The sequence below is a fragment of the Lissotriton vulgaris genome, chromosome 4_1 (genome assembly GCF_964263255.1).
Source record: "Lissotriton vulgaris chromosome 4_1, aLisVul1.2, whole genome shotgun sequence".
In the NCBI taxonomy this organism is placed as follows: domain Eukaryota; kingdom Metazoa; phylum Chordata; class Amphibia; order Caudata; family Salamandridae; genus Lissotriton; species Lissotriton vulgaris.
Window position 1 is genome coordinate 312331171 of NC_141691.1, and position 17305 is coordinate 312348475.

Below are 17305 nucleotides of genomic sequence, written 5' to 3' on the forward strand. Positions count from 1 at the left end.
ATTGCTCCAGTGATAGGGGGGGCTTCTGTTTCTTGCTTGATGTACGCTGATGACATCCTCCTCCTTGATTTGACACCGAAAGGTTTGGCAAATAGGTTGCAAGCCCTTAATGCTTTTGCAGTCTCCCACTCTATGAAAATTAACATCACCAAAAGCAAAATTATGTGTATAGGGGGGAGAAGGAAGTCCCGCTCGGAAAACTTCGGCTGGCACATCGGTGGTCAAAAATTGGAAGTCGTTAAAACTTACACCTTTTTGGGGAAAATCATCGCGGCTAACATGAGCGAGAGGCCTCACATCGAATACTGTGCACGAAAGGCTATAGCACATGGCAATGGCCTTAAAACACTCTACTCAGCAACTGGCAAAAGACACTTTGCCTCTCTGCTTGAAGTATATAAGGCTAAGATTCCCGCTACCCTCATTTACGGCATTGAACTCATAGATATAAAACTATGGGATTTCTGCAATAAAATCGAAGGGAAACTTCTGAGATCCCTCGCATCCCTAAATACTAACTGCTCTTTAGCAGCATGCAGACTTGAGTTTGGGCTAAGGGGTAGCTGGGTACAGGGGCTCTGTGCCCTGGTACGATGGGTGGCCTCTCTAGTCAGAGCGGAACCGGGGACAATGAGGGCTCTGCTGAAGAGTGAATTATTAGGCAACTTTAAAGAGTTTTCATTACTTGTAAAGAACTTCAGAAAAGCGGTGACTATTCTGAGGTTGGAGGAAGGTACTTTGTTCCAGTACTCTCTAGTACAACTAAAAATCCTGCTAAAACAGGCATCATGGGAACTATGCTTTCTAACCGATAAAAACATATTACAAGGAAAAGGGGGTTGTGATCTTCTCCTTAACTCATATGTTGCCAAAAAAGCAGTAAATTATGTTTTATGGAACTTACCCCATGGCATCAGAAGATTCTGGTTCCTTCTTCGGTACGATCTATTGCCATTAAATGTACTTCTCTCTAAATGGCACGGTTCATCCAATATGTGCAATTTTTGTAATACTGGTATACAGGACCGTATGCACGTTCTGTTGATCTGCCCAGCACTTCGTACTTTGCGCCTTAAATGGCTAAAACCTATCTGTCTCCGCTTAGGTATATCTACTCTAAATATTTTTATGCAATCTTTATATTGCCCTCCAAATGAAGTGTTCTGCTTCTTCATTTTTAAATTTTTCAAAAGTTTTTTAGATATTTATTAATGTTATTTATTTATTGTGCCAGCTCCTCTTTGTGCTTACTTTAATGAATGATTTTTTCTTTGGACTTGATCGACATATGTACTAGAAATATTGTATATAGATGAAATATAGTGTTTGATGTATTATTACTTGTATTGGTGGTATGTCTTTTATGTGGCCCTCAATGAGAGCCAAAACATAATAATAAAAACTTGAAACTAGTGCACCCTGTATATACTCTGTCCTGATGAAGACCCCGATGTAAGGCAACAAACATACCTACAACTGTAGCGTGGGGTTGAAACGTCGACGGCTACCTTTTTTTCGTTTTTCAGTTGACACCGCCCGCAGTAATTTGGATTCTCCTGTGTCAATATAGACTTTTCTGAGTACAATGGGATATGTGATGATCCCCTATTCTGGCTCAGTGTTTTGAAGCCTCTAAAATATCCACTGTATTTCGAATGAAATTTGATATTTAATCAATGTCACAAATTCTACCCTTCACTTTCCTTTCTCTTCACAGCATCACGCTACCTCACCTCCTTCCTTTGGGGGCACTGTTATTTACCAAGTATATTGTCTAACCCATTGTGATTAATTTACAGTGTGTGGTTGTTTTTTACATTCTCTTTAAATAAAAACAAACGATGATATAGTGTTTCACAGGGACCCTTCTTTATACACCAGTTAGCACCCAGGTCCCATGTGGATTTCATTGGGTAAAACCCCCCTTTTTGATACCAACTTTCATACATGAAGCACAAGCTTTCGCTAATTTGTTGGAACACCTTAGGGTCAAAATGTCCTGCATAGATTTCCCAGACTCTTAAAGAATTTTTTCTCATAGCTTCGCGGAATAGCACCCCTGTATGATTTGGGCATAATTCTCTTCTAGCTTATCCTGGAGCCCACACATGCTTGCGAGTGCTTTTAATTGGCAATGGAAGGTGTTGAGAAATTCCTCGAATTCCTGATGAGCTTGCTGGACTACGAAACGTTTGTAAACTCTATTTGCCATTGGCTCAAAGTGAGCATTGAGGGCATTCAGAAGTGAGGCATATGTTTTCCGTGTTGCTTCTCCCAGCCTTTTATATATTCTGTGAATGTCCTTCCCTCCTAAATGCATCAGTAAGGCTCTCCTCTCGCGAGCTATGCCAGCCCTCTCAAAGTAGAACTGTAGGCATTCCGTCCAGTCTTTCCACTTAGGCTTCAAAGCCAATAACGTACCATCAACCACAAGAGTCTCAATTGCTGGGATCGATGACATGGTGGATGAGAAATGAGGTTTCACCCTCTCTGGGCACTTCAGGGCACGAGCACTGTCACCCTACTGAAGTAGTAGGGACAGGTGCCAGTCCGAGGAAACAGGTATGTGTTGTGGCTATTACCTCCCTTGTAGAAAGATGAAAGGCAAAAACTACTTAGGTGGGAACTGTGGAGCCAGCTCATGGTAGCGGCAAAACTAGGCCTCTGCAGCTTGAGGCTGTGTGACTGGTATACTTACCGGGCAACACAAAGTCAGTGGTGAGGCCTGATAAGAGTTATGGGTTCCCTTATAGCTCATAGGAAAACCTCTTGTCTGCTCACTGGTACTTCCAAAATGTGGGCCAGGAACTCTCTGTGCTTGGTGATGGCAGCGGAAGCTGGAAGGTCCGGAGGAGGCCCCGCGATAAGCACAGCAAGGTGCAATTCAGCCTAAATGGAGAAAATGGCCTCCCTATGAGCACCTGGCTGGGCGGCATCCCCACCAATTTGCTTAGGGGAGGGAAGGTAGGCTTCTTGATCCTGCCGGAAGTAGGAGAGGAGAGCAGGATCGAGGGCTGGAGCTGGAGCCGGAGCTGGAGCAGTAGCTGTAGCTGTAAAAATGCGGGACCATGCTGGTGACAGGTAAGTGTTTTCTTTTTGTGAGTTATTAAATATAACCCCCATCCCACTCCCCACCCACCCACGATTAATGCCGGCCACAACTGGTATCCTATGTGACTACGGGGCAGCTCCAGCCCCCGGTTTATTTATCAGAGCCCCTAAGTCACTCAGGTCCTGTCCATAGCCCACACGTATGCGGTGTATTCACTTTAGCCACCAACTTGGTGAAGCAGTGCATTACACTGGCCATGCCCTGCACAACGCTTTTGTTCCTGACCCTAATTCTCATGCTCCATAGCTATAAACTGCAATTCCTGCTTCAAGTTTAGGCCTTTGCAGAAACACTTTGCACACTTTTCTTTGGCCTCATGCCCCACTCTATTTACAAGAACTCTGGTGGTGCCCATCAGGTATGGGATGCATGAAGTGGCCTTTGGCTAAACCCTGCACCCAGTTCTCATGCTAAAATAAACCACTAGTACTGTTTTCCCAGTACATTGAACATGTAATGCGCTCAGTACTTGAGCCCATACCTAATGCATATGCCTTCAGTCCTTGTGATAAATCAAACCATTCTGTACACCATTTAGGTGTGCACAGCAGCCACTGGATGAAGATTGTGGCATTATGCCATGACCATTGATGGCCTGTTGGTGGCGGTACTACCAATGTCATAATCAGGCCCATAGTGGTATGTCTTCTTGGGATGTCCTGTTTATGTAGGCTTTTTGTCTATGGGTGAAACGGCCATGGGGAATCCATGAACTCTCCTTGCTGGCCACTGTGGGTGAGACGGCCATGGGGAATCCATGAACTCTCTTTGCTGGCCACTGTGGGTGAGACGGCCATGGGGAATCCATGAACTCTCTTTGCTGGCCACTGTGGGTGAGACGGCCATGGGGAATACATAAACTCTCCTTGCTGGCCACTGTGGGTGAGACGGCCATGGGGAATCCATAAACGCTCCTTGCTGGCCACTGTGGGTGAGACGGCCATGGGGAATCCATAAACTCTCCTTGCTGGCCACTGTGGGTGAGACGGCCATGGGGAATCCATAAACTCTCCTTGCTGGCCACTGTGGGTGAGACGGCCATGGGGAATCCATGAACTCTCTTTGCTGGCCACTGTGGGTGAGACGGCCATGGGGAATACATAAACTCTCCTTGCTGGCCACTGTGGGTGAGACGGCCATGGGGAATCCATAAACTCTCCTTGCTGGCCACTGTGGGTGAGACGGCCATGGGGAATCCATAAACTCTCCTTGCTGGGCCCTGGGAAAGGCCAGGAAGGTTTCAGAAACTTTGGTTAAAGTAGGTTGTAGTTATCATTGTATTCCTTCCCAGGCCGAAGGACATCACCATCCCATCCCTTGGGCAACGCTGGGACAGTGTACCTTTCCTGTAGAGGCAGCAGCACTACTCAATATTGTATCACAGGAATTAGATTTTTAACACCACTCCAATTTAAGTTAGCCAGTGGGCCATGGTGAAACCTACTGTTTGCACAAAATATTTCATTGACCAACATGAGAGACTAGGGAAACAAAGAGCAAAAGTAGATGTGTTTAAAGTATGGTACACTCTTGCATTATGCATCATCAAGCCTCCTACTGTGCTGTGTTTTAATCTACTCCAGATCTTTTCAACTATCGAGATTTTCTTTTAATTGGCGCCTCTCATCCCCCATACAAATGAACATGCACACCAGCATCACTATTTTTTAATAGTACTGTGTTTTAGGGGATAAACAACCTCATTTCCTTCCTTTGAGTTTGTGATCAGGTGCGAGGGTACAATATTGCCCCCGTCAGAACTGCTTGCAATCACATTGCTACTGATTTTCATCTAATTATTCTCTTTGCGAACATCACGGATAATTCAGCCGAACAAAAGGGTTGTGTTTCCTATTTTTTAATTTAATTCACATGCTCTCTGGGATGTTATATTTTTGAGTCTTTTACCGTAACAGCTGATGGAACATGCATGAAATCAGGAGCCAGTATCAGCAGGAAAAAGTATCACATTGAGCAAAGCACAATATGCCTTTCAAAATTAGTCCGCTATCATTCATCTGTTAGCTCATATTTTTGCAACACCTACCTTATTGTTTATGCACCACATTTGGCACAATCCAAGTCAGTGTACTGATTCTTTCTTTCAGTAAGATTGTTGCAGGTGCCAAAATAGCTCCAAAGCTGTAATTGGGATAATAAATGCCCTTCCTTTGGAAGTTACTTTGCAAGGGTGTCTGTACTGTTGGGTGATTCTTTTTGTACAAGAAGGGATACCTTCCTGCAGAAAAGCAACCATAAATGGCATCTTCCTCTTTCTATGCATGCTGAATAGTGCAGAATGCATGGAAAGAGGAAAACACAAAGAGATATAAAACTATTTCTCATGGTGGTGCCATTTCTTCGCCTCCCCGGGGAGGCATAGGATTCTGACGCATTCCCAGTTTTACAAAAAGCATCATGGATGTTGCTTCGGAACAGTCACAGCAACACCCATGAAATGCCCCTTTCACGCAGAGTAATCCGTGAAAGGGACCCATATTTACAAAGCCATGAAAAGTCATGCAGGGTGACTTCAAGTGGCCTTATTTATATGGGCAAGCCCATTGTGCCGTTGGTGCGTCAAAAAAAGTGACGCACCAACGGCACAATGGGCTTGTAAAGACCCCTTGCTCATGATTGGATGACCTTCTTATATACCACTCTTCACTGGCCCTAATTTGGCTGATTTCCTTCCTTTTCTTGACTTGGCCCACGGGTGAGTATTCCGGCCTCACAGTGTTTTCATTGGATAGTTTCCTCTAACTCTCTCGTCCTGCTGTCCTCATGTACTCTTGCACCCCCTCTCTCTCAACTCCTTTATATTTCTATATAGCCAGTGTCCACTTACTTCTGCAACCCCCTGCCAATTTTTTGCAATGCCTGCCACACTATTGGCTGTCACCCTTCTCAACATTGTTTTTAATCATATAACCACCTGCGCCAGCACATGCACGAGCAGTGGACATCATCAAGTGACATTTATCATATGATTGAAGCCATGGATGGGCACACATTTGTAGCAGCCATCTACGATAAAAAAGAACACTGGTGAACTCAATTGGTTTCCCAGTAGAGACCTTTTATTTTGACAATGGTTGTTAGTTATTGGGAAACATAAACATAATCTTTCTGGGGTGTGGACACGCCTCAGAGATTATGGACTGTTATATGGTGGATGACGCCCTAGAGTGCTTCCAGGTCATCACATGAATTAAAGCGATCCCCTTTTCAGATCAAATTATACTGAAAGCAATCCCAGTGGCCAGTGAAAATAGGGGCAATGTGTTAATTCTGAAGATGATGTAGCATAATTGCTATGGTGAATATGACTGAGTTCCTTCCAATAATGATATACTTCAGTAGCTATACATGTTCCAATTCCAGAGCATCGCTATATTGAATTGCAATGTAAAAAAAAATACATTGAAAAGGTAAACAAATAAACATCGAGCAAGCAACCTTTTAGCAACGTCTGATCCATTCTTACATTATGGAGATTGCTACAACAGAGTGCACATTTCCCGTGGCTAGGTTTTGAACTTGTAATCTGCTTTAGTGATCATCACGTATCTACTACTACCTCTGTCTACTCTACTGTATCTTCCATTTCATTTCTCAGGGGGCTAATCACGAGTGGGCCGGTCATTCCGATTTATGGAGGAAAACTGCCCTAGCAGGCAGAAGTGAAATTACAAGTGTCTGGAAATTAATCTCCACATATTCACCTGCAAAAGGTAAAGGCGATATATATGCAGAAACAGCCCGGAATTTAGGAAAATGGTATGTTAATACCCCTTTCCTTATACCATTCTACACTACAAATGTGAATAATCACTATGACCTGTTGAGGATGTGTAATACCGCCAAGTATCCGTAATGGTGGGTGTAATATTATCATATCTTTCATATACTGTGTTACCCACCTGAATTACAGAAACGTCCTGTACCAGGTTACAGAACATCACATCTTCCCCCAGCCCCCCCACCCCTCCCACCCCCTCCAAAAAAAGGTATAGGACCCTGCAGCCAGGCTAGTAAGAAAAATAAGTACTCTGGCTTCGCCGACCATAACATTTTTCCACTCACTCCATATCCGTACTCGGGTGACCTTCAAAACTTCTTTCTGCCTCATTGTCATCCGTTGAAAAGGGTCTAGCATATCAGCAAATAAATAACAGGTACATACACTGAAGCCCCAGATTGGGCAATTTTAGTAGTTCCGCTATGGAATGCCTCTCCTGTGAACATCCGCAGTGAGGCTGATCCCATTTAAAAAGACACTCAACCCCTGCCCGTTACACACTCTTGGTGCCTTGAGGTCATTTAATTAGCAGAGCTGTTCTACACAGGTCAAGTGAGACTTTCATTCACATGGCACCTTTTCTCGAATAGCTCTAAGTAAAACGGAAGCAAATAGTAATAGCTTTCCATCTCCTCTCTATATATTTAAAGTTGCTGACAGACCATAAGCCCTTACCTTTCTGTGTTACCACTCATATCACAATTGTAAACTTAGTACATTTTATTCAGGCACTCGTGTTTAAACACATTTGTGCCGAGACTGCCCTTAACCTTCTTTTGTAAACCCATATACTCTCATTAGCATACACAGTTTGGCCATCTAAAAAATGACACAAAAGGAAACTAACCGTGAATCAGTGATGGAAGGTCATAGCATACAAAACCCCTGTGTGATTTTAGTGGTAAGCCATGACAGCGAGCAAATCTTCTCACTAGAGGTACATTTTCCAGGAAATGTGGGTTGCTGCACCCGTGCGCTTCTTTACTTTCCTGAATTGTGCCGTAGCCTGACAGACCAAATGGTGCTTTTACACAGCAGAACAAGAGCTCAGAAGACCTCGTCTGCAGGTTAACGAAGAATGAACGACCCTTACCAACAAACTGCACCCAAACAAATCAATACAGCAACAATGAAATCCCACATCTTCTTACTGGTCATCTTCCTCATAGCACAACTGATTGGCACCATTCTTTACGGGATCTATCTTCACATGAAGTTGGATAAGGTAAGACTATCATTTTTTGTGTTAACACGATCTGTCTTACTTACGTTTCTCTTCCGGTAAATTGGATATTACCGGCTTCAGGATACCTTAAATCTGCTCAGCCAGGTTTGAATGGGAATTTGAATGAATGTTTTTTCAATGCCAGATGCATTTTCAGCATAAAGGGGTTTCAAAACCCTAAAATGTTATTGTAAAACTGAATAATTGATGAGGTAAAATGTATACAATCATAAATGTGCAACAATGTGTAAATATATGTTTCTAAATGGTAATATAAGATAATTTCTGAAGGAGAAAGGTAACAAGTGACCACATTGCTAACAATGCACCAATACTAGACATTTATCAGAAAGAAAGAGATGTAAGAAATGGCTTTAAATTAATAAGTATAAGTCACTGAAGTCACCACTGTGTATATTATGTAATACCAGTGCTTCTTGGCAGTGAGCGTTTTTAGAAAGCAGACTTAACTAAACAAGAAAAGCAAACAGGATGTATGGGTCTTAGAGCAAAATGTAGGTAATGGCTCATTAATAATATTAAAGACCAACTTTTCTACAAATATTTAACTGGAGGAAGGCACTCTAATGTCACTAATTGAACCTGGAACAAGTGGAATTTTGACCATCACTCATACCATGCTTAGATGCCTTTTTAAAAATTATGATCTTGGTGGTCAACTGTCTTTCTCAGAATGTCATAACAAGAAGTGATTATATTTGTAAGAAGAATCCACAATATTGTTCTACTTTAAAAAATCATCCCAGGGCAATATTGGAAGAATTGTTCAGGGAGCTTAGAGAAGTGTGTACTTGGTCTTTCAACTTTTGGTGAACATCATTGTTAAGTGGTTTCAAACCAGCATCTTCATTCACATAATCCTCACATACAAATGCAAAAGGAAACATTGTTTTTTAAGAAACCATCTACACAAGCTTTGTGGTGTGTGCCACAATTGAACATCATTTTACACATAAGAACTCTTACTGACTCAAGCTCTCTAATAAAATTTTTTATGATATCTTACAAATAAATACATGTTTAGACATCTAAGGGGCAAGTATACCACATTTTCACGCAACACAGTACAGCAGCCTCAAATGCTGCGATGCACTGTGTGAAAAGGAGAGAGCAGGAGAGTGTCAAATTTACTGGAATATGGCCGTCTCCTCTACCAAGCTGCCGCACTGAAATCAGCTACCATGCATCACAGAGATCCCTTTGCACCATAGTTCAAGGGTATCTCTGTGTGTCTAGTATAGGTATTGTATTGGACGGTCACCCTATGCCTAGTGTGACTTAAATCATTTTCTCTCTTTATATATGTGCCGTACAGTGCAGCATATGTACAAAGTCAGAAAAGGATGGAGAAATTAAGGCATTTCTCCTTCCTTGCACCTACTTCAAAAGGGCACAGTTTTCTGATGCTAAACTCTGTCTACTTTATTTAATAAATTGGGTTTAGCGTAAGAAACCTAAGTTGGTTGCATGGGAACGCCCTTTTGGTGCTAAGTAATGCATAGCAGTGCTATTTACTGGAAAGTAAATCGGAAAAAAAGTTTTTGCGCTGACACAAACGTAGAATAAAATCTTAGTTTTTCTTAATTCTTGAGCGCATTTGGTGTAAGGTAGGTTGATGTACCTGAATGATATATTAGCAATACAATGTAAAAATGTATGTTAGACTTTCAAAATAAGAAGTAGGAAAATAAGAAGTATATTTTTGTCTAAAATCAGGTGGAAGAGGATATGGGTTTATATGAAGATTACGTGTTCATAAGAAGATTAAAGAAGTGCATGAAAGGGGACAACGAAGGAACCTTATTAAACTGTAAGGAGGTCGTAACACAGTTTCAGAAGCTCTTACTTGAGGTAAACTAATATTGCAACTTACTTATTGTGCAGTAATGGTTAATCTCTCTCTCAATTCCTAACTAGCTATCAGTCAACAGTGTGCAAGAGGCCCTGATTGTGAGCCTATGAGAATCATTTTTTTCATATAATTTGTGGCAAACTGGATTGTGTTCTGTGAATGTTGCCATATCATTGGAAAAGTGTTATCCATTTGCCAAATCACTGACCTATCATCTAATGTTTTTAAAAGTTCCTTATTTTAATAGATTGCAAAGCTTTTTCATTATCCTGATCTCTCTGGGAATTTTTTTATCAGTTTGCTTTGAGTGGGATGGTGGAACTTTAAGATGCGTTTGGCCTTTTTATCTTTCAGCTAGGTGATTTTACAAATAAACAGTTAGCTGAGGAGGAGTTTGCAATAGTCAAATTAAAAATAAATATGAAAAACATTACGTGATATTCCAGTGGTCGGGAAAGTCATGAAGTTTCAGAATTAGCAGTTGATGATAATTTATTTTTATTGCCTGACACCAATATTATATAATTGTGGTGCTACAAAATGTATTCTGAGATTTCAAAGATGAGCAAACTTCTTGAAAGAAACTCTGCCTAGGAAGCTGTCTGTCAAAAATATAAACCTGAGAAAGTCCTAATGTCAAAGCTTCAATTTCCAAAAGGTCAGCTTGGGATTTCATCCTTTTGCAAGAAATATCAGTTCCATAAATTAATAACTACAGCTATATGTCTAAATTGTTAGTGGATGCCACATACCTTAAACCTGATGTATGGTTATAAATGATGCAAGCCCAATTCTAATAAGTACAATGCTACATGAGTCTGTTTTGTGGATTAAATAATTGCCTTATACAAAATGTATCTAATTTACATGCAGGTTAGACCCACTGATTTCAATCTCAAAATGTATCGCTACGCGGTCACACGCCATTTTCTGAGGCAGTAATATTCACACAGCTTGTGATATCTAGAGTAAGGATTGTTATTAATGGAAATTACGGTGGAAAGAAAAAAGAATCACTTAATATTTGCAAAGAAATTAGTTTCAAATCAGTTATTAAAGAAAAACGAATCTATCAAACACACATTTTCAAATGAAGCTGCACTATAATTTACGCTTTTTGATAATCTTATAAAGTACAGTGTTTCCCTTGTGAAGCAAGACTACTAGCTATTGAATTGTTTTAGCTACAGTTCCTTCACTCTATTGTACTTCTGAATAGCCACTGGCCATGGGGACGTATCCAGATTCTGCCCTGTTTCTTGTCCACATGGTATGAAATATTTTACATTCGACTGGTTGTCTGTCACACATGTATAACACAATTTAAAACACTACTTAAAACCCCTTCCTGTCTCTAGCATTTTTTTATTTAACTATTGTTTTGTCCATGATTGTTAGGAACAATATGACATTCAGTAATGTTACTTTAGTGTATATACAGACACTTCATTGGACCATTTTGATGACTTTGTAAAGCACTATGTAAATTATATAAATGAGAGACATTGGTTGCCTGGGGTGGAATTAGGTAGTAAGGGAAACAGTGGTATATGTTGGTGAGCTACTTACCCCAAACATCCGCTTCTTTGGAAGGTAGCAACAATCTTCATTCACAGAATCATCCTGCTTCGAGAAGTTGAGTTGTACAATTGTAAGCAGTCATGTTATTAGGCGTCCGGGGTAACTCACTGAGCTGAATCCCAAAACAACAGAATTCTCTGTGTTTATTAGGTTTGTCCACTGTTCATAGTAGAGTTTTTTCTAGCTGTGCATCTGAATAATGTGAAACTGGCCATTAGTGACTAGTTGGGTTGAGATTCATGAGCAATGACCTTTTAATGGCCTCTGTAAGCTATGTAATCTTTCTACCAGTTCAAAACTATCCTCAATAATTTCATTAAATGCAGAGTTAGCATTGGAACTAACCTAGGGTTTACCAGGTGTTGCTGGTGCATAAAGATGTGCTTGCGTTGCATCTATGTAATGGAAACTTCCCTCTGATCTTCCCACTTACTATGTGCTAATCTCCATGGTTAATTACATTTAAAAAGACTAATTCTAAGGCTTCTGAACTCTTTTTCCAAATTTGTGGTACAGATATTAATCTAAGGGAGTAAGATCGGAAAGTTTGAAAACATAGGGGCCTACTCACAAACTGCATTTTGTAGAATGTTTAGTAAAAATCAAAATGGTATTAAAAAACTCTACAATGGTAAATCTCTACCTCTTCATTTCCTTTTCTAAGGGGAGATCCTCTCATGTGTAAGCTTACTACTTAGCAGTAACTCTGGGAGGCTTTTTGGTGGAGCATGCAGTCACTCACAATAGAGTAAGACCATTGCTATTCACAAACCTACAAGTGTGAATCTCCACCTTTCCATTTTTTTCTATGGGGAGATCCTTGCATGTAAACGTACTAACTACTTAGCAGTAAAGGTGGGGGGTACCGGGAGTAGCCGATAAAAGGATTATACATACTACTAAGGGGCCGCTCCGATCTGGGTCGGAAGGGCACCGAACGCGATCCGGCTGGAAAAAGATCGAGCCATACGTGTTTTTTCCGCCCGACTCGTACAGCTGTACGCGCAAGCAAGTACAATGCGAGCAATGCGAAATTCACTGACGGAGTCGTCTCCGGGTCCAAAATCCTCCGTACGACTCGTCCGTAAGCTGACCGTGCCGTGCAATGGTATCGAATTACAACCAAGCCAGTACGATGCAGGTGTCCGGCTTGCAAAATATCTGTTTCGTTGCCTTTGGGGGTCCGCGTCAGACCCCCTGGCACACGCAGCCTTACGACTCATACACAGGGGGAGACCCAAGGGCAACCCCAACACAGGCATGTACGGTGCGGATGACACTGACGTGTACCTACTGTAGGGGGCACCCTTGTGCGAGACGTACCCATTTAGTGAATGGGAGCCCATGTACGGATTATATGACCGGCTCCGATTGACTTCTATGGGAGTCTGACCGAACCGAGTCCGGCAGCCTGCAACCACATCGTACTCGCTCAGTCGGACTGCAGGACTCCAGCTCAGTCGGAAAACACTCCGGATCCGGCTTGGCCGGAGAGCTTTCCCAGATCAGAATCAGCCCCTAAATAGGAGAGTTTTGTGGAGTAGTAAGGAGGGTTAAGAGGGAGTTTAAGGATGTCTAGAGAGCCTGTTGGTGGGGGCATGCACCTATCCAGAAAAGAGTAACCCTATTGCTATTCAGAAACTGAACTTCTAATGTTATCACAGCCAAAAAGAGGCCCAAAGCATTAGTAAATCATTCCAACTCAGAATGGGAGCAGTGCCGCCGCACCACACATGGTCAACCACTCGTACTGCAAGACCCTTCTCATAGAAAATAACGGACGTAGACACTTAAAATAAAAACCCTGTAGGAAAAAAAGTTAATTAGAACATGGAATGTTGGGAGCTCAATTGAAAACAATGGAGTGCTCCGGGCTTATAATGGCTGGTATAAGCCTGGAACTCCAACATTCCAATGCTTCTTTGTTCACAGTTCTGGCAGTGAACAAAGGCTTCAGGGAGCCTGAGGGGATTCCAATCCCCTCACGCTTCCAAAAGGCTTTGTTTTTTTGTTAGAACATTCTGTCCTCTAGTGACAGAATGTTCTAATAGCCTTATAGCCCTTCGTAGATGGGCTATACCGCTATTAAAAGGCCCTCGCCTTCGGCTCGGGGCCTTTAACGCTGGAGAGGGCCTTTAATAGCCGGTATGGCCCTCTACTACGGGCTATAAGGCTATATTAAAATATAATGAAATTGGCTGTTGTTAATTCTATACATCACTTTTAATAATTATTGATACCTATTAAAATGTGTGTTTTTCATTTCATATCATTTATTTAAATTAGTTTAATATTTACATTTAATTCAAAATAAGGGTTAAGGGCCATATGTATCATCATCACCATTTGCGATTTCTAAATAGCGAATTTTAAGGAATCGCTATTTAGAAATCGTTAAATGGTATATATGTACAAAATCGCTATTTTTTAGCGATTACCAATTATTCCTTATTTGCGAATACGCAATTTGCGAATTCGCTAATAAGAAATAATTTCCCATTCATTTCTATGGGCCAGGAGGCCCATAGAAATCACTGTGAAATAATTCTCAATTTGCGAATTCGCAATTTGCTAATCGCAATTTGAGAATTATTTCAAGGGTGCAGGGGTGTCTCAAGGACACCCTGCTGCACCCCTGTAAATTACATGTGTGTGCATTTGGCACACATACATGCCCAAAGGGCATGTATGTGCGTCATATGCCACCCTCACAAATGCACAATTGTGCATATTTACAAGAAATCGCAAATTACCACCAACTCCAAGTTGGTAGTAATTTGCGATTTCTAAACCTGAATTTGCAATTCTGAATAGCTTCATGCATAGCATTTAAGGAATCGCAAAATTGCGATTCCTTAAATGCTTAAGCAAAATAAGGAATCGCAATTTTTTGCGATTCCTTATTTTGCTAATTTTTTATACATTTCAAAATCGGTTAAAAGGCAGTTTGCGATTCGCTAAGGACGAAATTCTGCAAATTTCGGCCTGAACTAATCGCAAAAGGCTTGATACATATGGCCCATAGTTCTGTATTGTTTTTGTTCTACATATAAAAAAATATATACAAATATTTTACATTAATACGTTACACAAAAATATTTTTACTGGCTTTTTTCAAGTTAAGTAACATTTTTGCTCATCCCTATTTTTTACCATATGGAGAATCCATAGTCGGGGTGGAGAGTTCACTATGGTAAAGTGTAAGTAACTTTTTAAAAGCTTATTAAACATTATAATGCTTTAGTAAAATATGTTTATATTTTTAATATTATTGTAAATTAATTTCATGTATTTATTCTAAATGTAGAGCAGAAGGAAAATGCTGCAACACTATTAACTTAATTTTAAATTGAATATTTAATTATTTTAAATACAGTAGATTACATTTATTTTTCTGAATTTTAAATTTAAAAATTAATTTCCACATAAAGTAAACAACATATTTGTTAATATGTATTACTACTTATTAACGGTGATGTATAGAATTCATTTTATTGTAATTAATAATAGAGTTACATTCATTCATAAATTCCAAGTTTGTTAAAATATTTTATAATTAAATAAATATGTTATATGTGTATATATTTGTTTAATCAAATTATACTTATTTATATTTTAATCTATGTAAATTATTGAATTTAATGTAACATTATTCCTATAGGGCTTTAATTTAAATCCCTGGCTCCATAATTTTCTATTGGACGGTTTTGCGGTATCAGTGGCTGGCCATGTGTGATGCTGGACTTACTACTGTTTCTTTTGCACAGTAGTAACTTACACTTGTGCATCTGGCCCCACCCCCTTTTCAGGAGGTGGTGATGTGCAAGTCTACACTTTTGAGTACATTTACACTCAGATTTTGGGAGCAGGCAAAGTTGTTAAGTTACTCAAAAGTGCAAGAGTAAATTACATGAGTAAATTATTCACAAGTACCTTTGTGACTAGCCCAATTGTTTCGAAAATACCTCACAAATTATAATAATGAGACAAATTCATGTTTTTGTGTCATTTACACCAACATGGTACTGGCTGAGGCATCACAACCTGTCAAGGGCTGGATGTGAAAGTCTTAATGGAAGCCTGGTGGCTACTGAGGTAAGGGCAACACCTCTCAGTAGCCATATAGATTCCACACAAAGCCAGGTGGAAGTACCAGATGTCTTTAAAAAGGACCCACAGTCAGAGTTCCTTTATGTGATCTTCACCTGTTTCTACTCCATAACAGCATAAGTGCTTCAGCCCTGTTTCCAGGTCTGCACTGCTGGTTTTCTTTAGCCTGGTTCTCCCTCAAACCAGTATCCAATATTTATCCTGTGGAGGTTTAATATGCCAAAGACCAGTGCCAGTAACTCTGCAGCCACTGCACTTTTCACGTAGTGGCCCCCTGTGGGCATGCACTCCAAGTTCCTGCACGGCATGGACTTGACAGTCCAACCCATGCAGGAACCTGCTTTGGGGTTCCGATTGCCGTGCCTTTTTGAAAGGCACCGCTGTGGGAACGCCATAGGAGCACCCGCCTGACTACGAGGAATCTCATAATCTGGCGGGTGGCCAGTGGTAAAGTTATGTGGTGCTGGCGCAGAGCAGTGGCGTGCCGTCCCGCACCACCAAACTCATAATCAGGCCCTTAATTTGGTTTAATCCTGCCGCGTAAATTCAGTGGTCGTGGATGAAGACATTTTCCTCCTGAAGAAGCATATTCTCTCTGAAGATATATGGACCCAGATTAAAGAATGGGTGTAGGGGCGTGGCCAAGATGGAGGAGTGAGCAGGCATGTTGCTCCGGAGCTCCAGCCGACTGATTCCTGCACGGTAGAGCGCCCCTGGCAGCATGGAGAGGCACTCTGAGGCAGACGCGGCTTTTAAGGGGGCGTTTTAACATCGGACCGAGAGTAGTTGGATCTTCCGTGGCCTTGGTGTGGGGGAGAGGCTGGAGACCGTGGTCGGGCAGTGAGAGGCCCGTGAGCCTGCACATAGCCCTGCTGGGACGGTGAGCCTGAGAGTTGGTGCGGGAGCTGCACATTGCGCGACAGCGGTCCAGACTGTGGCAAATTGAAGGTTCCTCCCAGAGCTGTGGAGCGGGGGAGCGGAGCAGGGGCCGCCATATTGCCACAGGCCTGGAGGCGAGCGAGTAGAGGCCCATCACGTGGCGTGTGAAGAGCGCTGCACGGAGAGCCGCAAGAGGTGACAGCGGAGTTGCCGGTCCCACGGCGGGCAGAACGGAGGTGAGCTGGTGGCCCTTTAGTGGTGGTTGGAGGTGCGCCCAGATTGTCGACTGGGAAAGACTCCCCGTGCAGAGCCTGACGTGCCCACGTGTGCGGGCTCCCCTGTGAGGCCAGCGGGGGCAAAGCCCGACAGCGCTACAGAAGCGGACAGGCCTAGAGGTCCTCGGAGGCGAGTACAGAGGCATCCTGGATCACCAGATTGCCGGCCTGCTGCCGGGTACGCTTGGAGGTGGCCGAGGCCTGAGGAGAGTCCTTTGCATATCCTGCACGTCCCTGCTATCCCTGCACCTCCCCAAAGCCCATTAATGGGCGTCGGACGCCTGGCTTGTGAGGGGGGCAGCGGCAGCTTCCGCAACCCTGGAGGAGCGTCGGAGGCTGTTGTGCCAGGCGTCTGGGATGGACAGCGGCATAGCGAAGTCGAGTTGGCGGACATTTTGTGCAGGAACCAGGGGGCTGAACTTGACCGCAGAGTGGAAAGGCCTATTCC

General features: G+C 42.1%; 1 protein-coding gene across 1 annotated transcript in view; it reads left to right on the forward strand.

The window, feature by feature from the left end:
- Nucleotides 1-7842: 7842 nt before the first annotated feature.
- The window catches only part of CD40LG (CD40 ligand), a 166501-nt gene continuing 157038 nt past the window's right edge, over nt 7843-17305 (forward strand). Inside the window, exons 1-2 of the mRNA XM_086918636.1 lie at nt 7843-8139; nt 9877-10011. Of these exons, the coding sequence (XP_086774762.1) occupies nt 7993-8139; nt 9877-10011 (282 nt within the window). The 5' untranslated portion in view covers nt 7843-7992. The remainder of the gene's footprint in view (nt 8140-9876; nt 10012-17305) is intronic.